Source organism: Ursus arctos, unplaced genomic scaffold (assembly GCF_023065955.2).
Source record: "Ursus arctos isolate Adak ecotype North America unplaced genomic scaffold, UrsArc2.0 scaffold_1, whole genome shotgun sequence".
In the NCBI taxonomy this organism is placed as follows: domain Eukaryota; kingdom Metazoa; phylum Chordata; class Mammalia; order Carnivora; family Ursidae; genus Ursus; species Ursus arctos.
Genome location: NW_026622763.1, coordinates 16,523,567 through 16,543,891, shown reverse-complemented (window position 1 = coordinate 16,543,891; position 20,325 = coordinate 16,523,567). Strand labels below are relative to the sequence as shown.

The following is a 20,325-nucleotide window of genomic DNA, read 5'->3' as shown; positions in this document are numbered from 1 at the left end:
GTGTCATCTTTAAGATTGTCCGGTTCTGGGTTTCAGTAGAGTTGTAATATATTGAAGCACCAAGGTTTAGGCACTTAGAAAGTTCTTTTCATAATTAATATGTAATCTTTATGATAGGAACAGTAAGGTTCAAAAAAGTTGGAAATGTGGCACTTTGCCTTTTTTTTTTATAACTGGTCTGATTATTATTTCACTAGTAATTCTTGGCAACAAAAGTACAGTACAAAAAATATAATTTTTGAATTTTTCTTGTTTTTATCAAAGCAATGCATGTTTATAGCTTACAAAAACCAACTGCTATAAAGATTTAAAACAAAAAAATAACACTCTCCTTCCTCACCTTTCCCAGCCTTTGATTCATATTATCTAGAGACAAACACTTTAAATTTTTAAAGAGCTTTTTGTGATAGTTACCTCATAAATTTAAACATGTTTTCTATTTCTTGTTTGTTTATTTAAATATTAGACACTACCTCCTGACTTCCTAAGTAGGAAAGATGAGGGTTTTGTTTCTTTTACCCTCCTTCTCTAAATCATAATCCCTGTCTTCTCCCCCTCCCTACAGTATAGTTATATGAAATCCATATTTTATATTTTATTGTAATTTGTGAATATTGTTTATGGGTAGACCATAAACATAAAGTTAAAAGAACTTTACAATAAACACCCACATGTACACAACCTAGACTCAAGTATTGATTTTATTATAATTGCTTTATGATATCAGGTTATCCATCACTTCATCTTATGTTTTTAATTATTTCAGAAAGAGTTGCAGATGGACTAGTTTCACCCCTAAATACATTAGCATGCATATCATCAACTAGAGTTCATTATTTGCTTATAATTCTTTTATGTATATAAAATTCACATGCTATAAAATGTATAAACCTTAACTCTGCCATTCTGTGGGTATTGACCAGGCTTTGGTAGACTTTATCTGAAGGTTCAGATAGCATGTATTTTTGGCTTTGAGCACCATCTGGTCTCTGCAGCTACTCAGCTCTGCTGTTGTAGCAGGAAAGCAGCCTTAGATGATACCTAAATGTGTTCCAGTAAAATTGTATTTACAAAAACAAGTGGTGAGATGGCTTTGTCTTACAGGATGCATGATACAGTTTGCCCATTTCCTGGTTTTAACAGATGTATACATCTGTGTAACCTAAACCCTTATCAAGATATAAAACATTACTATCAGTCTGGAAAGTTTTCTGATGTCCTTTCCTGATTAATTCCTGCTCCTGTGCCATAGAGGCACCCACCGTTCTGATTTTTCCCAGCACAGATTGGTTTTGCCTATAACTTTATATAAATGGAATTATACAAGATGTGCTCTTTGGTAAGACTTCATTTAGCATAATCTTCGAGACTCATCTACATTGTTGCATATACCAATAATTTGTTGCTGAATCATATTCTCTTGTATGAATATGCCTCACTATCCATTTTCTTGATGATTACCTGGGCTGTTTCTAGTTTTTGACTGTTAAGAATATTTTGGTTTTTGTGAACATTGTTACACAAGTCTTTTTGTGGACATGTTTTCATTTGTCTTACATAAATACCTAGATACCGCACTGCTGTGTCATAGGGTAGGTGCATGATTGGTTTTATTGGAAACTTTCAGAACTTTTTCTAACGAGTTGTACCTTTTTGCACACCCACCAAAAATGTGTTAGCAATCTGGTTGCTCTACATTCTTTCCAATGTTTGGTGTGTCAGTCTTTTTAATTTTAGCTGTTCTGGTGGGTGTGTAAGATTTCTCATTTTGGTTTTAATTTGCATTTTCCTGATGACTAATGTTTAGCACTTTTTTATGTGCTTATAAGCTATTAGTATATTTTCCTTGGGAGGTCTTCTGATTATATTTTATTTTATATAGAACTTCTGTTTTTCTTAGAGTTTATAATTTAACTGCCTTGTTTTTTTTCACTTTGCTTAATTTTGTATGTATCTATCACTAAATTATCTCCAAAGCCTTGAACATAGTTCCAAAACTCTTTTAAATAAGTTTAAACACATCAGGTAGTTTAGCTGTTAAAGGTTTTACATGTGTACAAAGTCTACTCCTAGTTGACCATTTTCTTTAAAAACCTTATAGTGTTTTTTAAATTAACAAAAAGATTTAATTTGCAAAGAATTCAAGTTTTATTCATGTTTCTCTGTAATTTGTGCTTTTGAAATTTAAGGAATCCTTACCTCAAGGTCAAAAACATCATTCTTCTGCATTTATGAAGTTTGAAAGTTTTGCCTTTTATTTTAAATATTTGAGATAACAAAAAGAATTGTCAAATCAGATTCATAAGAATCAGAGGTCTTACCCAGTTTCAAGCTTTAATAATTTAAATGATTTAAGTAATCACGAGGCTTAGGGGAAACACGGAGTCCGGGATTGCAAGTACTGTTTCCTCACTCCTCTCTCGCCTCATTAGAATGTGTTCTGGTCCAGACTTCATCTGCAGGTTTCTAAATGATGCCTGTGGTCATATAAACTGAAGAGAACTGTGTAAATATCTCTATTTTAATACTCTTAGCAGTTATATAACTTAAATAACAGTTTCCAAGAAGCATGGCATAAATTTGTAGAATCTTGGCTTATTTACTGTAGTTGTAAACAGACCCGGTACATCCTAGTGAAAACATTCCATAGGTGAGAATTCTGCCACTAGAAACACCATTGGTATGTCTCCCTGGGGGTCTGTCATTACCCTTTTATAAGATGATTTGACTAGGTCTCCCTTCTCTCTCTCTCTCTCTCTCTCTCTCTCTCTCTCTCTCTCTCCTTTTATCAGTGTTTACTGGTGTAATGTAGGAACTTGGTTTCTTTATTTGTGTGTAGAATATATTGTTTTCATATATGCATAGACCTGTTGGAATTCTTTATATAGTTTTCTTTGGTCTATGTGTCTATCTTTGTATCTCTAAATTTAACTAAAATTTTTAAATAAAATTTTTGACATAAAGTATTTCTTGTTTAACAATTGCCTATGAAATTGTCAGAATAATCTGATCTTGTCTATTTAAAATGTTACTAAATTTCATAGACTGAACCTCCACTGAATACTCCAGAAAACAGGGAATATACTGCTGAAATAATGTTTGAGTCCTTCAATGTTCCAGGCTTGTACATTGCTGTGCAGGTAAGAAAGTTCACAAGTCAAGATAAGCTTGACTCTTGAATTTTTATCTGGTTTAATTCACTCTTTAAAAATATATTTTTTATGACCTCAAAGCATTTCATAGTTCTCTCCTGACTCAATAATTTAGGAATCATAGAAAATAGAGTTAGTCAGCAAAAGAGAAATGTTGAAGGAAGGAAGTTAATGACCTTTAGATAATTCAAGGCTTTTCATGGGACAGAAATAAGGGTATTAATATTTATTGAATGTTTATTCCAGGTCAAGAACTTTATATACATTTTCATTTATCCTTGAAACATTTGTTGTGTCCTTTTTTCATAGTTTGTTTTGATTGACTTACTGCTGGGTGTATTTGACCACCTTCCCCTTTGTGCTCCTTTGTATTCTGTGTATCATAAATCCCTGTAATATTTTATTGAACTTACTTTGTAAATATATCTTCATGGAATAGCTTCTTTCCCACCTCTTAGGATCACAGCTCACCTCTTGTTTTTTAACCCTGTAGTGAATGTGATGCATAGCATATCACAAATGCTTAATAAGTATGTAAACTATTGTATAGTTCTCTTAGGTAGCAATGATTATGAGGTATGATCCTGTGTTAAAATAGGAGGGTGGCCTAGATAACTTTCTAGGTCCTGTTCAGCTATTATATTGCAGGTAGGTAAAAGTTTAGCTCGGTTTTTGATTATTGGCCATATATCTTATTGGAGGCTTGGATTCTGTGAAATTCAGTTTTTAAAAAATGAACTAGCTGTGTTCATTTCTTAATTTGTAATCTTAAAAGAATTGTACTTTATTGCCCACGCCAATCTTTTTCATAGAAAAATGTAATTTCATCAACTTTGTTTCCTAATTAAATTATAATATTTAAAAGTATATAATGGCTTTTTCTGTGGTTAAATACCTTGTTATATATTCCTAAATGCCTGTTGCACTTAGAAAATTTGGAGCTAATCTTATGATGGAGATACTTGTTTATAGCCATCTATGTATGGAATAACTGGTGATTGGGTGCTTGTGTATTTCTTTACCTTACTTAACACTTTGTGGTTTGTGTACAGGCTAGCCCATATAAACATAATTTTAAGTCCTGGCAGTCTTAGTACTGTGATACTTCATGTTAGTCTTCCCCATTTTAGCCCTTGTAAAAACATGGAAAATTTATAACTATGCCCCTAAAAGTATATAAGCCTGTAACTTTGTCTTAAAATGTAGGATGTGAATAATTTTATTGCATAATGTAATTAATTTTGTGTATTTTCTTGCCAGAGATGACTATAGTTGACCCTTGAACAACACAGGTTTGAACTGTATAGGTCCACTTATATGCAGATTTTTTCAATAAATATAAGAGAGTACTGTAAATGTTTGTCTTCCTTAAGATTTTCTTAACATTTTTTTCTCTAACTTATTTTATTGTAAGATTCAAAATCTGTGTTAATCGACTGTTTATGTTATTGATACTGCTTCTGGTCAACAGTAAACTATTGGTAGTTCAGCTTTTGGGGAGTCAGAAGTTATACTTGGATTTTCAGCTGCTTTTGTTGGAGGGATCACTGCGCCTAACCCTGGTATTTGTTGTTCCCCTAACCCTGGTGTTCAAGAGTCAACTGTACATTTAAAATTGAAGTACTCCAGTGAAATATTTTTTTCTATTAACTCTTTGTGCTTGTTTTTATTTTCTTGCCGGTCATATTTATTTTTGTCTAAGGCTGTTCTTGCCTTAGCTGCATCCTGGACCTCAAGACAAGTAGGAGAACGGACATTGACCGGTACAGTAATAGACAGTGGAGATGGTGTCACTCATGTCATTCCTGTGGTAAGGATATTTTAAAATTATCAAATAGTCCTATCAGATAACAAATCTGGAAGAGTTAAATGGTATGAAATTAATACCATTTTTAAAAAATTTTAAATATTTGAAAAATTTGCTCTGATTTGGCCATTTGTTCAGCTAGTGCTGTATTTTGCTCAAATTAATACTAAAATTCTATAAACAAATTTCAGAATCTTTCTTTTGCTATATAGGTTTGTACTGTAATTCGAATATGATTTAAAAATATTAGAAATTGTTTCTCATTCATAATTAGAAAATGTTGGAGTAACTGGAATGGAAATATATTATGCCTTTTTAAAGATTTTATTATTTGTTAGAGTGTGAGCAAGAGCATGGGTGGTGGGGTGGGGAAGAGGCAGAGGGAGAGGGAGCCTGATGTGGGGGCAAGGTCCCAGGACCCTGGGATCAGGACCTGAGCTGAAGGTAGATGCTTAACCAACTGAGCCATTCAGGTGCTCCTATGCCTTTCTTTTCTTAAACATGGAATTCTGTTTTCTGGTTTGGATGTGTCTGTGTTGTATAGGTTAGCCAGTTGATAGTCTCTCTTATCGTTAATTAATAGATTTCAGTTTGGTGCATAGGTTAACTAAATAACAGTTTGTTATAAGCACGTGGCCATTAATGACTTTTGGGAATTTTATTTACTCATTTATTTAAATTAAGCTCAATGCCCAGTGTGGGGCTTGAACTCACAACCCAAAGATCAAAAGAACTACTGACTGAGCCATCCAGGTGCCCCTAGAAATTATTTTTTTGAATAAAAGCTCAAGTTATGATTGTGTTTTATGGTTTGGATTTAGTAAAGCATATTAAGAAAAATGCATCAGATTGGATTATTTATCAGAGATGGCGTTTTTTCTGCCAAGGCCTTTGTGCTTCCAATTTTTAATGACAAATTAGGGTTTTTATTGTGCCTAATACATTCAAAATGACTACTTGAAATCATACTGATAGTATTAGATAGGTATATAGATAGTTTATCTTTTATTTTTTTTATTTTTTTTAAAGATTTTATTTATTTAACAGAGAGGACAGCCAGCGAGAGAGGGAACACAAGCAGGGCGAGTGGGAGAGGAAGAAGCAGGCTCATAGCAGAGGAGCCTGATGTGGGGCTCGATCCCAGAACGCCGGGATCACGCCCTGAGCCGAAGGCAGACGCTTAACGACTGCGCCACCCAGGCGCCCCATAGATAGTTTATCTTTTAAACTTTTTATATTATATTGAATATTCTGTAAGAAATGAAATTATTTTGAACTTATTTCTTCATTACTAATCATTCCTATTTTTATTGCATCAGGCAACCTCTGTTGAGGATTACATCCTCAGGGTGACTACTTTTAGATTAGATGTCATAATCTACCCTCCCAATGTCCTAATAGATTTAGTAATAATTGCCCTTTTTTTAGTAAAAGCTTTCTTGAGATATAATTTACACACCAATAGAGTTCACCCATTTAGAGTGTATACTTACGTGGTTTTTTGTATACTCACATAGTGCATCCATTACCACAGTCAATTTTAGAACATTTTTATTACTCTAAAAAGAAACCCTGTATCCGTTAGCAGTCAGTCTCCCCCTGATAACCTTAGCCCCGGCAACCACTCATATACTTTCTGTCTTGATAGATTTGCCTTTTCTGGAATCATACACTTTGTGGTCTTTTGTGATTGGTTTCCTTCATGAAGCCTTAAGTTTTCAAGATTTATCCAAGGTGTACATGTATAGTACTTCATTTCTTATTACTGCCAAATAATATTTCATTCTATGGCTATACCAGATTTTATTTTGCCATTGGAGTATATTTTAATATTTTGGAAATTGGGATGTGGCCATTATTTCATGTTTTTTTTTTTTTATAGTTGACAACATATTTTAGTGCTACATAGAGATACTTAAGATTTTCATTTAAACCTCAGAATCTGTAATGTAGGTTATATTGAAACCTCAGTTTACCCATTAACAGCGCAAATAAATGAATTGCCTAAGATCACCAAATAGTACCTTGTGGAGGTAGGATTCAGACTGGTTCTATCTGACCCCAGTCTTAACATCTGCACAACTAATCAATGATATTAGTATCTTGATAATATTCAAATAGGTAATTTTCAAATATAAGTTACCAGCATGAAAAAGAATGAATTTTCATAAGGATATTAAGAATTGGATACTCCTGTGTTTTGTTCTCTTTTCATTCTTTTTAGCTTTCTTTTGAATTAATGGAGTATTTTTTTTGTAATTTATCTTTATATCCTTATTGACTTAATTAGTTATATTCTTCTTTGTTGTCATTTACTTATTTTTTGGTGGTTGCTCTAGGGTTTATAATAAACATCTTTAATTTATAATCTAAGTACAGATAATGTTCTACTATTTTATAAATAGGAAGTGTACAATAATGTACTTCCCTTCTGCCCTATAATGGTTACTCATTTTACTTCTCCATGTTACAAACTTTATAGTACATGATTAATTTGTTTCATTTAAGTAGTATATTAGTTTTGTTAGGGCTGCTGTAATAAAGTACCACAGACTTAGTGGCTCAAACAATAGAAAATTAATTTTTTCACAGTTGGAGGCAATAAAGTTGGAGATCAAGATGTTGGCAGGGTTGATTTCTTCTGAGGCTTCTCTGTGTCTTCTATCTAGGTGGCCTAATTTTCTCCATTTGTCTGCACATTGTCTTCTTGTGCGTCTGTGTCCTAATCTCTTCTTTTAAGAACATAAGTCATATCAGATTAGGATGTACTCTAATTACCTCATTTTAACTTAATTACCTCTTTAAAGTCCCCATCTCCAAAAACAATCACATTGTGAGGTATTGGGAGATGGTACTACAACATACGAATTTTGGGTGGGGTAGGACATGTCAGCCGAGAACAAATCACCATCTTTAAAAGAGATTTTGAAAAAGATAAACTTCTTTTATATTTACGCACTTAGCATTTCCAGCGCTTGTTTCCTTTGTGAAGGTCCAGATTTCCATCTAGCATCATTTTCTTTCTGCTAGAGTGATGGCCCTTGGCGTTGCCTTTTTTTTTTTTTTTTCAAGATTTTATTTATTTTAGAGAGCATATGTGTGTGTGGGGGTGGAGGGGAAGGAGGGACTAAGGGGGAGAGGGACAAGCAGGCTCACATTAAGTGGGGAGCCCTGCAGAACCAGTCCCACAATGCTGAGACCATGGCCTGAGCTGAAATCAGGAGTTGGATGCTCAACCAACTGAACCACCCAGGCACCCCGGCCTTAAGTACATCTTATGGTGCTGGTCTACTGACTGGGACCTCTTTCAACTTACGTACATCCTTTGAAAAAGTATTTTGCTTGCATTTTTGAAAGATTTTTTACTTGGTGTAGAATTTTAGGTTGATAGTTTTTTCCTTTCAGTATTTTAAAGAGGTAGTTCTAATGACTTTTGGCTTACATTTTTTCTGAAAGTAAGTCCGCTGTCCTTCCTGTGCTTGTTTCTTTGTGATATTTCTTACTTGTCTGGCTGCCTTCAGGATTGTGATGTACCTAAATGTGTTCTTTTTTTCCCCCTTTTTTCTTTTTTCCACTTCTTGAGGTTTGGGTTTGTTGAACTTCTTGAAACTATATAGATTTGTAGTTTTTTTAATCATACCAGAAAAGTTCTTTATTATTTCTTGACATTTTTTCTGTCCCTTCTTTTCCTCCTTATCTTTGGGTACTCTAATTACATGTCTCTTAGACTGCTTGAAGTTGTCTTACATGTTACTGGTGCTCTGTTTATTTTTTTTCCCCTAATCTTTTTTTTTTCCTGTGTTGTTCTGAATAGTTCTTTCTTTGTCTTCAAGTTCACTTCTGTCTTTATTGTTTAGCTTGCTATAATCACATTTAGGATACTTTTTATTTCAGATATATTATTTTTCTTCATAGAAGTTCTTTTTGGATCTTTTTATATCTTCCTTTTGTCATTCATGTTTCCATTGAGCTTCTTGATCATGTGGAGTATATACTAGTTGTTCTAATGTCTTTTTCTAAAATGCTATTATCTTTGATATTTCTGTTTCTTTCTCTTTTGATTTTTTTCCCCAGTCAAGGGTTGTATTTTCCAGCTCCTTGCTTGCTTATAGTTTTTCACTGGGTAGTGTGTTCACATTGTTATGTCCTGGATTTGGGGACTTTAAAAATATTTTGATGTTTTTTTCCTTGGGACACAGTTAGGTTACCAGGAATCAGTTTGATCCTTTCAGGGGCTCCTTTTAAACATTATTGAGCAAGTCCAGAACAGTCTTTTGTCTGGTCCTACTTTGTCCCCACTCTTGAGGCACTATTCTTTTGAGGATTCTGCTCAATGTCCTGTGTTTGAGGTCTTGATACTCTGGCTAATGGGAACATGAACTATTCTCAGCTACACATAAGCTTTGGGGATTGTTTTGTTCCCACCTTTCCAGAGGTTTTTTCCTCTGGCCTTGATGGTTTCCTAACATGAATGTGATGAGTACTAGTCAGCTAAGGTGTTACTTTTCATATCTCAGAGCTCTGTGTCATTACAGCTCTTTCAGCCTTAGTAGTTTGACATGTAAACTGTAGTCATTTTGACTTCCCTAAAATCTAAATTCTGTATCCTCAGCTTAATGAAACTATCTGACTCTGCTTGGGTTCTCCCTCCTGTTATTGCTGCCAGGGAACTCTTCCTAGGCAGTGAGATGGGATGTTTATAGCACTCCATCTTGTTTCTTTTCCCTTCTCATTGGGAACACTGCCCTACTCTGCATGTTCAGTGTCTGAAAATGTTTATTTCATTTAATTTGTCCTGTTTTTTTCTTTAAGGTGAGAGAATAAATCCAATCCCTAATACTCTGTCATGGCCAGATGATATTCTTTGTTAATGAAATTTAATTGTATTACATATTTTTTTGTACTTCCGACTCATATCAATAAATTTATGAATTCATTGTGTAGAATTTAATTATTTGGCATTATGATAATGCATAGAATGCCTCAGCCTTTTGAAATTGGTATCCACTTCATTAGGAAAAATGAGTTTGTGGATTAATGATTAAATTTCCTACAGTGCTATCTAAATTGTTTACTGAAATTATAAAAGATTTTAAAATAATTTCCTATCTGGTCCGCTATCAAAACATTTAAAACTTCTGAAATTCATAATTTCTGTGCTGTTCTGTCATTTCAGTCTTAGTTATAATAACTCTTACCAGTTAAAGGATAATCTAAATTGTTGGCCATTCTTGTTCATAATATCTGTGCAGTATTGTAAATTATATAATACGGTATTGTGAGGAATACTGTTGAAGAATAAAGACTGGAAGAATTCTCCTGGGATAAATAGCAATACTTGGGAATATAAACACACTAACTTGAGAAATTAATCTTTGATGGTTATTTAGGTTATATTAGTTTTGAATAATTGAAAGTAAATTTGCCACTCTTTTATTTTATTTTTTTTTCCCATCTAGGCTGAAGGGTATGTGATTGGCAGCTGTATTAAGCACATTCCAATAGCAGGACGAGATATAACATATTTTATTCAGCAGTTGCTGAGAGACCGAGAAGTAGGAATCCCTCCGGAGCAATCCTTGGAAACTGCTAAGGCAGTAAAGGTAAAAGTAATGATGAGAGTGTAATTCAGTTCAAAATTAAAGTCAAATTTACAATATTAACATGAAAAACACTCAGGTGAAGAACAGTACTTAAAAAAACCCTTTTGTTCAGCCAGTTATAAATTATTACTCTTAATTATATATATGTTTTCTCTGTATTTCTTGTAAGGAAATTTTGTAGGATTATCAACTCTGTGCCGGTTGTCTCCACTTTTCACATTTGAGTCAAGAACATTTGTACCAACTGACTTTAGCATACATTTTTGTGATTATTCCCTGTAGTAAAAATAATTAGTTCACTTCAGAGTCCTTGTATCTCAATTTCTTCACTGAATTCTTTATTTTAATCCTAACAATTTTCTGTTAAAAAAATTTTTTTTGATGTAATTGTTTCATTTCACTACAGAATAGAGATGGTGTTTGGCTCAAGTGATATGGCAAATAGAAGAGAAATCTGAAGACTGTTTAAGGTGTTTTAATAATTTGTATGTTATGTAAGTCTTTGTTAGATCAGTGTTTCATGTAAACTGTCAAAATACTTAGCATTGCTTTTTAAATTTATCATTTGCCAACATACCTTCAAAAATTTCATTGGGTTTCTCATGTATTTTCAATATGTGAAAGCAAAACTACCCCAGCAAAAATAACTTTATTTGCCTATCTTTGTCTGATTATAGGGTTTCTTTCACTCTTCAAAGGTTAGGAATGAAAAGGAATTTACTACTTCCTAGTAGTAAAGGAATTATGAAATGGCTGCCAAAACTCACCCAATGGGTGACATCGAAATTAAATATGTAAAAAATTAACATGAATACTGCTTCAGCATCTTTGGGAACCCTGTGGAGTTTAAAAAAAATAACAAAAGCACGAAGGATTGAAATCTATTGTAGAGAATACGGATGCTCAGTCTCAGTGTCTTTTAAGAATTACCATTTCCATGTAATTCCTATTTCCAGCGTTTGGAGAAAGACGTTTGTCGTTTGTTTTCCATATTCTTTCCTTTTACATCTTTCAGTTATTAGTAATAATATTTGTATCCGTCATGGATTAGAATTCTTGATGTGCAAAAATATGTGAAATGTGTGTTTTTCTTTTAAAAAAAAATGGAACTTGGAATCAGGAGTCCGTAAATTGCAAAAAGAATGTTATAACCCATAACATTTTTGAATTGCATTTTTGTTGGAAACTTTTACCTAGGACTTATAACCAGATACGTAACAATTTAGCATTGCAGGTGATAGAGTAAAAAAGAATAGTTTTTACTTTCAGCCTCTTTTCTTTTGCTCATTTACTTTCATTTACTTAGACTATATTCAGTTTTGTTCCAGGAAGATATTAAGGATTAAGGGTCTATATTAATTTGTGGGTTATATCAACTATTATTTATTCTCCAGTTCTGTATTTATTTTATGTTTTTTTCTTTTTAGAATGCAAACTCCATTAATTATTGGAACGATATAAAACGTTGAATGACATTAATGAACGTTTTCATGAAATAACCTTGAGATAGTAGAGGTTGTCTCTTTAGCTGGTCAAGTCTTATTAAATTTATATATGAAGCCAGGAATTCCGTGTAGGAGATGAGAGATGAGTTGTTTATTTGTACTAAACATAAACTACTGTCCTAACATAAAATTTTCTTCAGCTTAATTTCTTAATTTTATTTTCCTATGATATTTGTTCATTTGATTCTAGTTTACTGAAAATAAGTCATCCTTTTCTACTGTTCCTAAAACGAAGAAATAATTACTCATTTCTTTGTTCTCCTAGGAGCGCTATAGTTACGTCTGCCCAGATTTAGTAAAAGAATTTAACAAGTATGACACAGATGGATCAAAGTGGATTAAGCAATATACCGGAATCAATGCTATCTCAAAGAAAGAATTTTCTATTGATGTTGGGTATGAGAGATTCTTGGGACCTGAAATCTTTTTTCATCCAGAGGTTAGTTTTTTTTTTTCTTAGATGGAATTGTTTTGAAATATTCAGCAGAAATTATCAGTCAACCATAAGAAATTCAGGAAAGAGTTAATCTCAGGAACTTTCTTTTGTATACTAAAGTACTATAGTGAGTTATTTTCAAGAGGAAAAATTGCCTACGTTGAAATAGGCTAAAAAAGTTACTATTTTTCATATATTTAGAAAACTAAAACTTGTTTTTTTAATACTTGTGGCTTATGTGGAGTCATGGAAAAAGGGGAGCCCTAAAATTTATGACCATTTAATTAAGATATTTTCGGAAAAGTTCTAGAACTACCACTGCCCCCCATATAAAATAACCATTAAACCAAGAACCATTAGTTGACTATCATAACAAAATATTTATTAGCAAAATAGTTTTCTGTCTCTATGAAATGTTAGCAACATGCAGGTCTTATTAAATTCATGAAGTGTACGCTTTTAATAATGAAAAATTCTTTCAGTAATTTAGTATAAGAAATTCATTAATAAAAGAAATTTATTAATAGAATTACATTAAATGCCTACTGTGCTTATTCGGCATTAAAAACAGTTATTTTTTAATATTGTTTATTCACTTAGCAAATAGTAAATGAATATAATTTTCATGGTCGCAGTTTAAGTATGGAATATTTAAAGATGAAAAATTACTTTATGTTGCTCTTACTGAGCTCAGAGAATAAGGGAGATGAATATCTAAACAGGTATAGTTGCTTTAATAGATGCATGGATTTGGGGAGGGCATAGGAACAAAGAGCATCTAAGTCTGCTTGGGAGGACTAGGGAAACTTCTTAGAAGATGTGACATTTGGAACTGAGACTTAATGGGTGAATATGTATTTGTCAGGCAGGTATGTTAGGGGGAACATCTTTCTGGCAGCCGAAATAGGCTGGGTAGAAGTCTGGGATAGGAGAGAGCTAGATAATAACATTATAAAGAAAGGGATTGGTAAGAGATAGGTGGTCATGAGGGATTGATATGCTGTAGAAAGGAGTTTACTGGATTCTGTAGTTGTGCAGAAATCTTTAGTGCAAATGACACAGATTTTTGTACGGTATTAGAAAGGTTACTCTGACTGCATTGGGTTGGATGGATTGAAACAGAGGTGTGAATTCTGTTGGAAAGAGGTGAGTTTATTGCAGTTTTCCAGATGAAGGATAAGTTATGTTAGGTCAATAAGAATGAGAAAGAGTTAAGAGAAAAGCAGTAGAATCAACATGACTTACTGATTACTTAGATGTGAGGAGAACAAGAATATGAAGAATCTGTGATGATTCCCATCTGTGTAACTTGAACAGCTGGATGTTGTGCTGTCCGCTGAAATTAGGAATACTGACAGGGAAGAATGAGTGAGGTAGAAACAGGAGATGAGTTTATTATGCCTCTTTAAAAAGGTTCAAAAATAGGGGTACCCGAGTGGCTCAGTCAGTTAAGCATCCAGCTCTTGAGTTCGGCTCAGGTCATGATCTCAGGGTGGTGAGATCGAGCCCTATGTCGGGCTCCACGCTGCTCTTGGAACTTGCTCAAGATTATCTCTCTCCCTCCCCTCCCCCAAATAAATAAATAAAAATTAAAAAAAGATAAAAAGGTTCAAAAATGAACACTTGGGTTCTAAGTGTTGGGTTGTGTGTCCTGGAGTGAGCATAGATGTGAAGTCATCACCATATATAGCTCAAAGGAAGCGATTGGCCAGGGAGAGGATGTGGAGTGAGAAGAGGGGGAAGAATGGGGCCCTGTTGAACACTGACACTGTGGATGGAGGAGGAGAACCTACAGAGAATTTTGAAGGATACAGAAGGGGAGAAGCCACGCTAAGGGATTGTGCTCCGATTGAGAGAAGTGAATGTTTAAGGAGGGAGATTAAATAGTGCCAGTTGGCACATTGAGGTAATAGGGGAAACTGAGAGGTACTCATGGATTTTTAGTATCCAGATTATTGGTGCTCCTAGGAGAGCAACTGTAATGGAATGATGTGATAGAGGCAGTTTTTTGCATTTGAGAATCGACAGTGTGGGCATCCTGGGAGGTGGCTCTAAAACAAAAGCATCCTGGCTACTCGGAACTGGTAAGAACTCAGTTGCAAGAATAAGGCTAAAGTTAGTTTTGTCTTTAAGAGGTATTACTCCAGTGATGTAGAGGTAAAGAGTTAAGTATGGATACAGGAAAATGTGGAGCTGGGAAGGGTAGAGGAGCAGGTGGGTTCTTGAGTAAGTTCATTGTCACAGTGCATACTTCTATTCTTCATGAAGGGGAATCAAGTTACTGTGTTGGGAGAAGAGGTTGGATATCAAGTTGAGGGCTGAGAGAGAACAGTAACTTTTATAATCACTAGTGAGGAGAATTGAGAGGGTGACTATTTTAATAGTACTGGGGACTCTAACTATGGAAGTTAGAGACCCAGAACTTTAAGTCATATAATATTCTTTTCCCTCCCAGGCAGTTGTGGAAAAGGAACAAGGCAGAGGTTAAAGTGTTGCAGCATACAGGAAAGAGCCAGAATCCGAAAGGTGTGAGTTACTTAGGGTTAGTGAAGCATATGGGCAGGGATTGGAGATGATGATGAATTGGCATATAGCTGTAAATTAGGAGCAAAGGAGTGAGCACCTGGGATAAGGCATTGTGGTCAGACAAGTATATGGATGTTTTAAGGCTTTAGAGAGCACATTTTCTTAGCAGTCTTTAACATAAAAATTCATAAAAGGATATATGTGCATAGTTTTAAAAGTCATACATAACACTGACCAGCTTAAACAAAAGCAGCAGCTCCTCAGCCTCCACCCCTACTCTGTCACTCTTTCTGTGTTCTGCGGAGCATTCACTAGTTCTCACTTAGCCCGCGCTCTTGGTAATTACCTCCACATTTGCAAATATTTGTCATCTTGATTTCTTGGCATAGCAATGTTAAGTATTTTATCTACCAACTTCCTTTTAGGTTAGTTGATATTTCCTTAGACCCTCTTCCCTTAGCCTGTCCGTATGTTACGTTATAGTTATTAGCTAAATCAGTAGTTTTACAGTATAGAAATAGTATTATACCTGTTAATGTTTTTTGCTTTTGAGGCAAAATTGTAATATTGTAAATTTTTTCTCTTGAAATTGAGCATTTCCTAAATTTTTGCCTCATTTCTTCATTTGTGTCATTTTCTCTTTGTTCATTTATTTCATTTATTCATTGAGGTTTTTTTTTGTTTTTTTTTTTTAAAGATTTTATTTATTTATTCGACAGGATAGAGACAGCCAGCGAGAGAGGGAACACAAGCAGGGGGAGTGGGAGAGGAAGAAGCAGGCTCATATAGCAGAGGAACCTGATGTGGGGCTCGATCCCATAACGCTGGGATCACGCCCTGAGCCGAAGGCAGACGCTTAACCGCTGTGCCACCCAGGCGCCCCTATTCATTGAGGTTTTAATTAACTGTTTTTACAAGATCTGGTAGGGATCCTGGGCATCTCACTATTTCTATATAGAGAAATTAACAGTTTTTTAAAAACCTTATTTTACTTTTCCTTGTGTGGTTTCTTATCCTTTCAATTTGGGGGACTTCAGGGTGAACAGATTGACTTCTTAGCAGTATACCCCTCTGGAAGCACTTAGGATATAACATTCTTTTTTTTGTCTTCCAAACGGGAAGACATTCTTGGGCATTTATCCTTTCTTGTAATTTCCTTTTGTCATTTTAGTAATGATTTAAGAAGATAGAAAGATAACCACGCAGCTGGCGGTCAGGTCACATTTTCCTCTGGGGTCATGTATATGTGAGCTGCTGAAATTGAATGGATTAGAGGTTATGGGTTAAGGAACATCAATTAAAGTTGAAATACTGGAGAGAGATACTAAACCTCCGAGTGGAGGACAGGAATTAGAGAATTACAGAAGATCCAAAACCAAAGTCCTGGATGAATAGGATCATTATCACAGGATAGATAATAGCATGGGAGGTAAGAGAAATCTTCGATTTTAAAGGAAGAAGCGTGGAATACTCTTTATAGACATCCTCAGCTAAGGTTGTGATGGTCTTAAAAAACCTTTGACACATTAGATAACATAAATAAACTGTGGTGTTTTGGTTGTGTCGTGTTGCTTAGGAAAAGGATAGTTGTCTGGATGTCAGTTTACCTTGTTGCTAATGTTTCATATGTAATTTTTTTCTATTTAAGTAATTTTTATCATTTGATATATCAGGTTTTCTTCATTAAGTTTTTTAAAAAACATCTTTACTCTCTATAGCATATTTTTCTTTGTAAATAATTTCTTCTGTGAGAAATCCATGTTTTTCTCTTCTTCAGAGTTGTTTTTTAAAATCAGTTTATGTATATGCACATTGTTTAAAAGTCCTAGTTATTGAAATCCTAAGAGAAACTAGGAGTACCCTGCATACTTCTCTCCCTATTTTTTTTTCCCTAGAAATAAGCACTTCAACCTTTTTTTAGTTTATTCTTTTGGTGAGTGCCTCCATAGCTACAAATTGGTTTGGTTGCATTGCAACTTCAAGTTTTTTTCAGTTTTAGTCATTTTCTGTCAGTTTCCAGCTATGGAGGAAGAGGATTGCCTTTTCTCTCTTTTTTTGCCACGACAAACAGTACCTTTCCATACCTTTGTGTCCCAATAATTACATTATAATTTCAATTAAGTAAAAATTCAGTGCTTACATTTTTGTGAACACAAATTGTAATCAGATCTTGTGAACACAAATTCTAACCAGATCTGAGTCATGCAGTTTACCATGAAATATTTTCCTGTCCTCTATTTTGTTTGTCATGGAAAACAATAACTTATTTGCTTAGTTTTAAAATAATGATCCTTAGGGGCACCTGGGTGGCTCAGTCGTTAAGCGTCTGCCTTCAGCTCAGGGCATGATCCCGGCGTTCTGGGATTGAGCCCCGCATCGGGTTCCTCTGCTGGGAGCCTGCTTCTTCCTCTCCCACTCCCCCTGCCTGTGTTCTCTCTCTTGCTGGCTGTCTCTCTCTCTGTCAAATAAATAAAATCTTAAAAAAAAAAAAATAAATAATGACCCTTAATTCACCTCTAAACTCTATCCGCCAGTTTTATAACTGTCTTCTCAGGATATTCAGATGCATAGGGTTTTATAATCAATTTAATATTCCAGAGCATGTGTTACATCCCAGTATGAACCTGTTTCCTTCTGCACCTGGTACAGAGTTATGTTCCTTCACCATTATTGTGGGGATTCCTGTTGCCTCTCAGTTAAATCCCTCTTCCCTCTGTCCCATATCTTTCTCTTTCTTTATTTTGGTGGAGATCATTTCCCATTGGGGTTCCTGATAAAAAGGGCACGTGAGGGATGAAATTTCAAGACCTTGCATGTCTGAAAATGTATTCATTTTATCTTCATACTTGTCTGATAATTTGGGTATTGAATTCTAGATTGTAAATCATTTTTTCCCCCAGCATTTTGAAGCCTTAGCTTAGTTGCTTCCTGTTACAAATTGAAGTAAAAAACTGTTCTGATTTCTAAACCTTGTATAGGACCTGCTTTTTTTCTTTCCAGATACTTGTAGATTGTCACTTTGTTCCCCTAACATTCTGATGTGCTCTCTGTTTTCTCTTCTAGTTGTATTTTTTCTTTTTGTTCCACTCTTTAGGTGATTTCTTAAGTTTTACCTTCTGAACCTTCTATTGAGTTTATTTTCTGTTAATGTACCTAATTTTCAAGGGCTTCCCCCTCATCTGCTCTTGAATATTCCTTTTTTTATGCTGCTCTGTTCTTGTTTCATGATTGCATATCTTCTGGCTCTCTGAGGATGTTGGTCTAGGTTTTTTGAAGTGTTGTTCTTTCTGCATAGTCTCTTTCTTCCAGGTTGCTTTTCTCTTTGTTTTGATTCCTGTATTTTTCATGCTAGAGATTTTTGGGGGCCACTCATTTAAGAAGGGGACACTAAAAACCTGATTGGAAATCAGAGCTTTGTGGGTAGGGCTTGTTGACTGTGGCCTTTTCTTTGGAGGAATGCCCTATATGTGTTTCCTTAGATCATTTCGGATAGTCCGATTCCTAAGAAGATAGCTGCCTGGAGGGTAGAGGTTGGCAGCCGAATGGGGAAGAGGGGAAGAGGGTCGTCGGCATTTGTGTGTCAACAATAGGCTGCGTACCTTCACTTAAAAGCCTCCGACTTTCATTCCTTTCAGCCATGTATAAGAGTCCGGGGCTCTCTAATTTATTCCCTTTAGAGAATGGATAAGCCACCTTTCTCCTTGAATGAGGAGGAGGCATTTCATAGACTTCTTTGGTTGGGATCTGTGACTTTAATTGCTTTTCACAGAGACTTTCAGCCAGTGTTCTTTCCTGTCCTTCTTCTACCTCACTTTCAGTGCTAACAGGTACAGCCGGTTCTTGGGGGGGGGGGAGGATAGAAAACAGCCTTATTCTTGGCTTTCCCTACTGATGACTTACTAAGTGTTTTGGAGGGAGTGCATGGTCTTGTCCATCTGCTTTCCAGATTCCAGTTTGCCAAATTTTCTTGCTGTTTCTTCTTGTTCTGTTCTCTCCATACATTTGGGATTATTCCTTTTTTAAAAAAAATCTTTATTGGTGCTTTCAGTAGAGAGAACAAGTTGGGATATGTGTGCTCAGTTCACCATGTTTTTCCAGAATAGACCTTTTTTTCCTTTTTTTCTTTTTTTGTATCATATGAACTGTGTCACTTCCCAAGTGAATTTTAAGATTCTGTCTTCTGTAGTTCTAGATATTTCTGTGTCAGAGTTCCTCTGTCATTTGAAAGATTCACTCTGTTTTTTGTTTTGGCTAGATGAAAGTGTAGGTATCTAAACTTGGACACTGAAGATACCCTGTATGAAAGAGTAGGGATATTTATTTTTTGAATTGCTAAATTCATCACAAATGCTTGAAAGGAGTATTTTTAGAAGGAATGGGCTTGGCACTCTTTTTTTTTTTTTAAGGAAATTTAAATTTTTTTGACGAAGCCATTTGAACTGCTTTGTGTACTTGGGTGTATTCTTTATAAATTTTTCAGAAGAGAGAAAAGATACTCCTCCCTTGATAGTCACTTGTAGTAGTATTAAGACCTGACTAGAGAGCATTTAGAGGCAAGACTACTCCTTTTGTTGAAAATGAAAACAAAAGGCCTAAATATTCTTAGTGGGGACCCTAGGTTGAACATAGTCAAGTATTGAGTAACCTACAACAATTTATTGTTAATTCTTACTCTTTTCCTTCATTTATTTACTAAGTAGCCATTGTTTGCTGCTTTACTACATATTCTACTCCTTTTCACCTGGGATTCTATATAGCACAGTACTCCCTCAGCTTTTTGTGAAGATGTATTCAAATCAGACTTAATTTCTTTCTAAATCAGAATATCTGTGGATCGATTCAGAGTATGTGAGTATTTAAAGGTTGTATAAATTCTTTCTTTTGTATGTTCTTGATTAAAAATTGCTACGAGAAGGACATAGCACAGGAATGAGTGACCCCGTTCCTGCCTTTTACTTGCTCATGTTGTAGCAGATAAACTGTTTCAAAGGTTAAGGAAAGAATTATGGGAGGTTAATCTCTTGAGCACACGCATTCCTCTGTATGTGTGTGTGTGCGCGCGTGCATGTGTGTTTGTGTGTGTGTGTGTTGTTTAGGTAAATATTGAAGAAGTATGGTTAACAAAGACAGTTTAGAGAATTTGTAAGTTCTATATTGATAAGTTGATAAGATACTATATTAAGATATATAGACCATATATTTTCTATCAAATTGTTAATGTTCTTTGTCCACATTTTAGGGATTAAATCTCGTGACGGGGTCTCAGGTTGAAGTATCATGGGATCATAAAAGCATG

At 34.7% G+C, this 20,325-nt stretch overlaps 1 protein-coding gene across 1 annotated transcript in view; it reads left to right on the top strand.

The window, feature by feature from the left end:
- Positions 1-20,325, top strand: part of ACTR3 (actin related protein 3) — a 62,726-nt gene that overhangs the window by 31,528 nt on the left and 10,873 nt on the right. The window contains exons 5-8 of the mRNA XM_026510114.4: positions 3,045-3,140; positions 4,855-4,962; positions 10,419-10,562; positions 12,333-12,506. Coding sequence (XP_026365899.1) covers positions 3,045-3,140; positions 4,855-4,962; positions 10,419-10,562; positions 12,333-12,506 — 522 coding nt within the window. The remainder of the gene's footprint in view (positions 1-3,044; positions 3,141-4,854; positions 4,963-10,418; positions 10,563-12,332; positions 12,507-20,325) is intronic.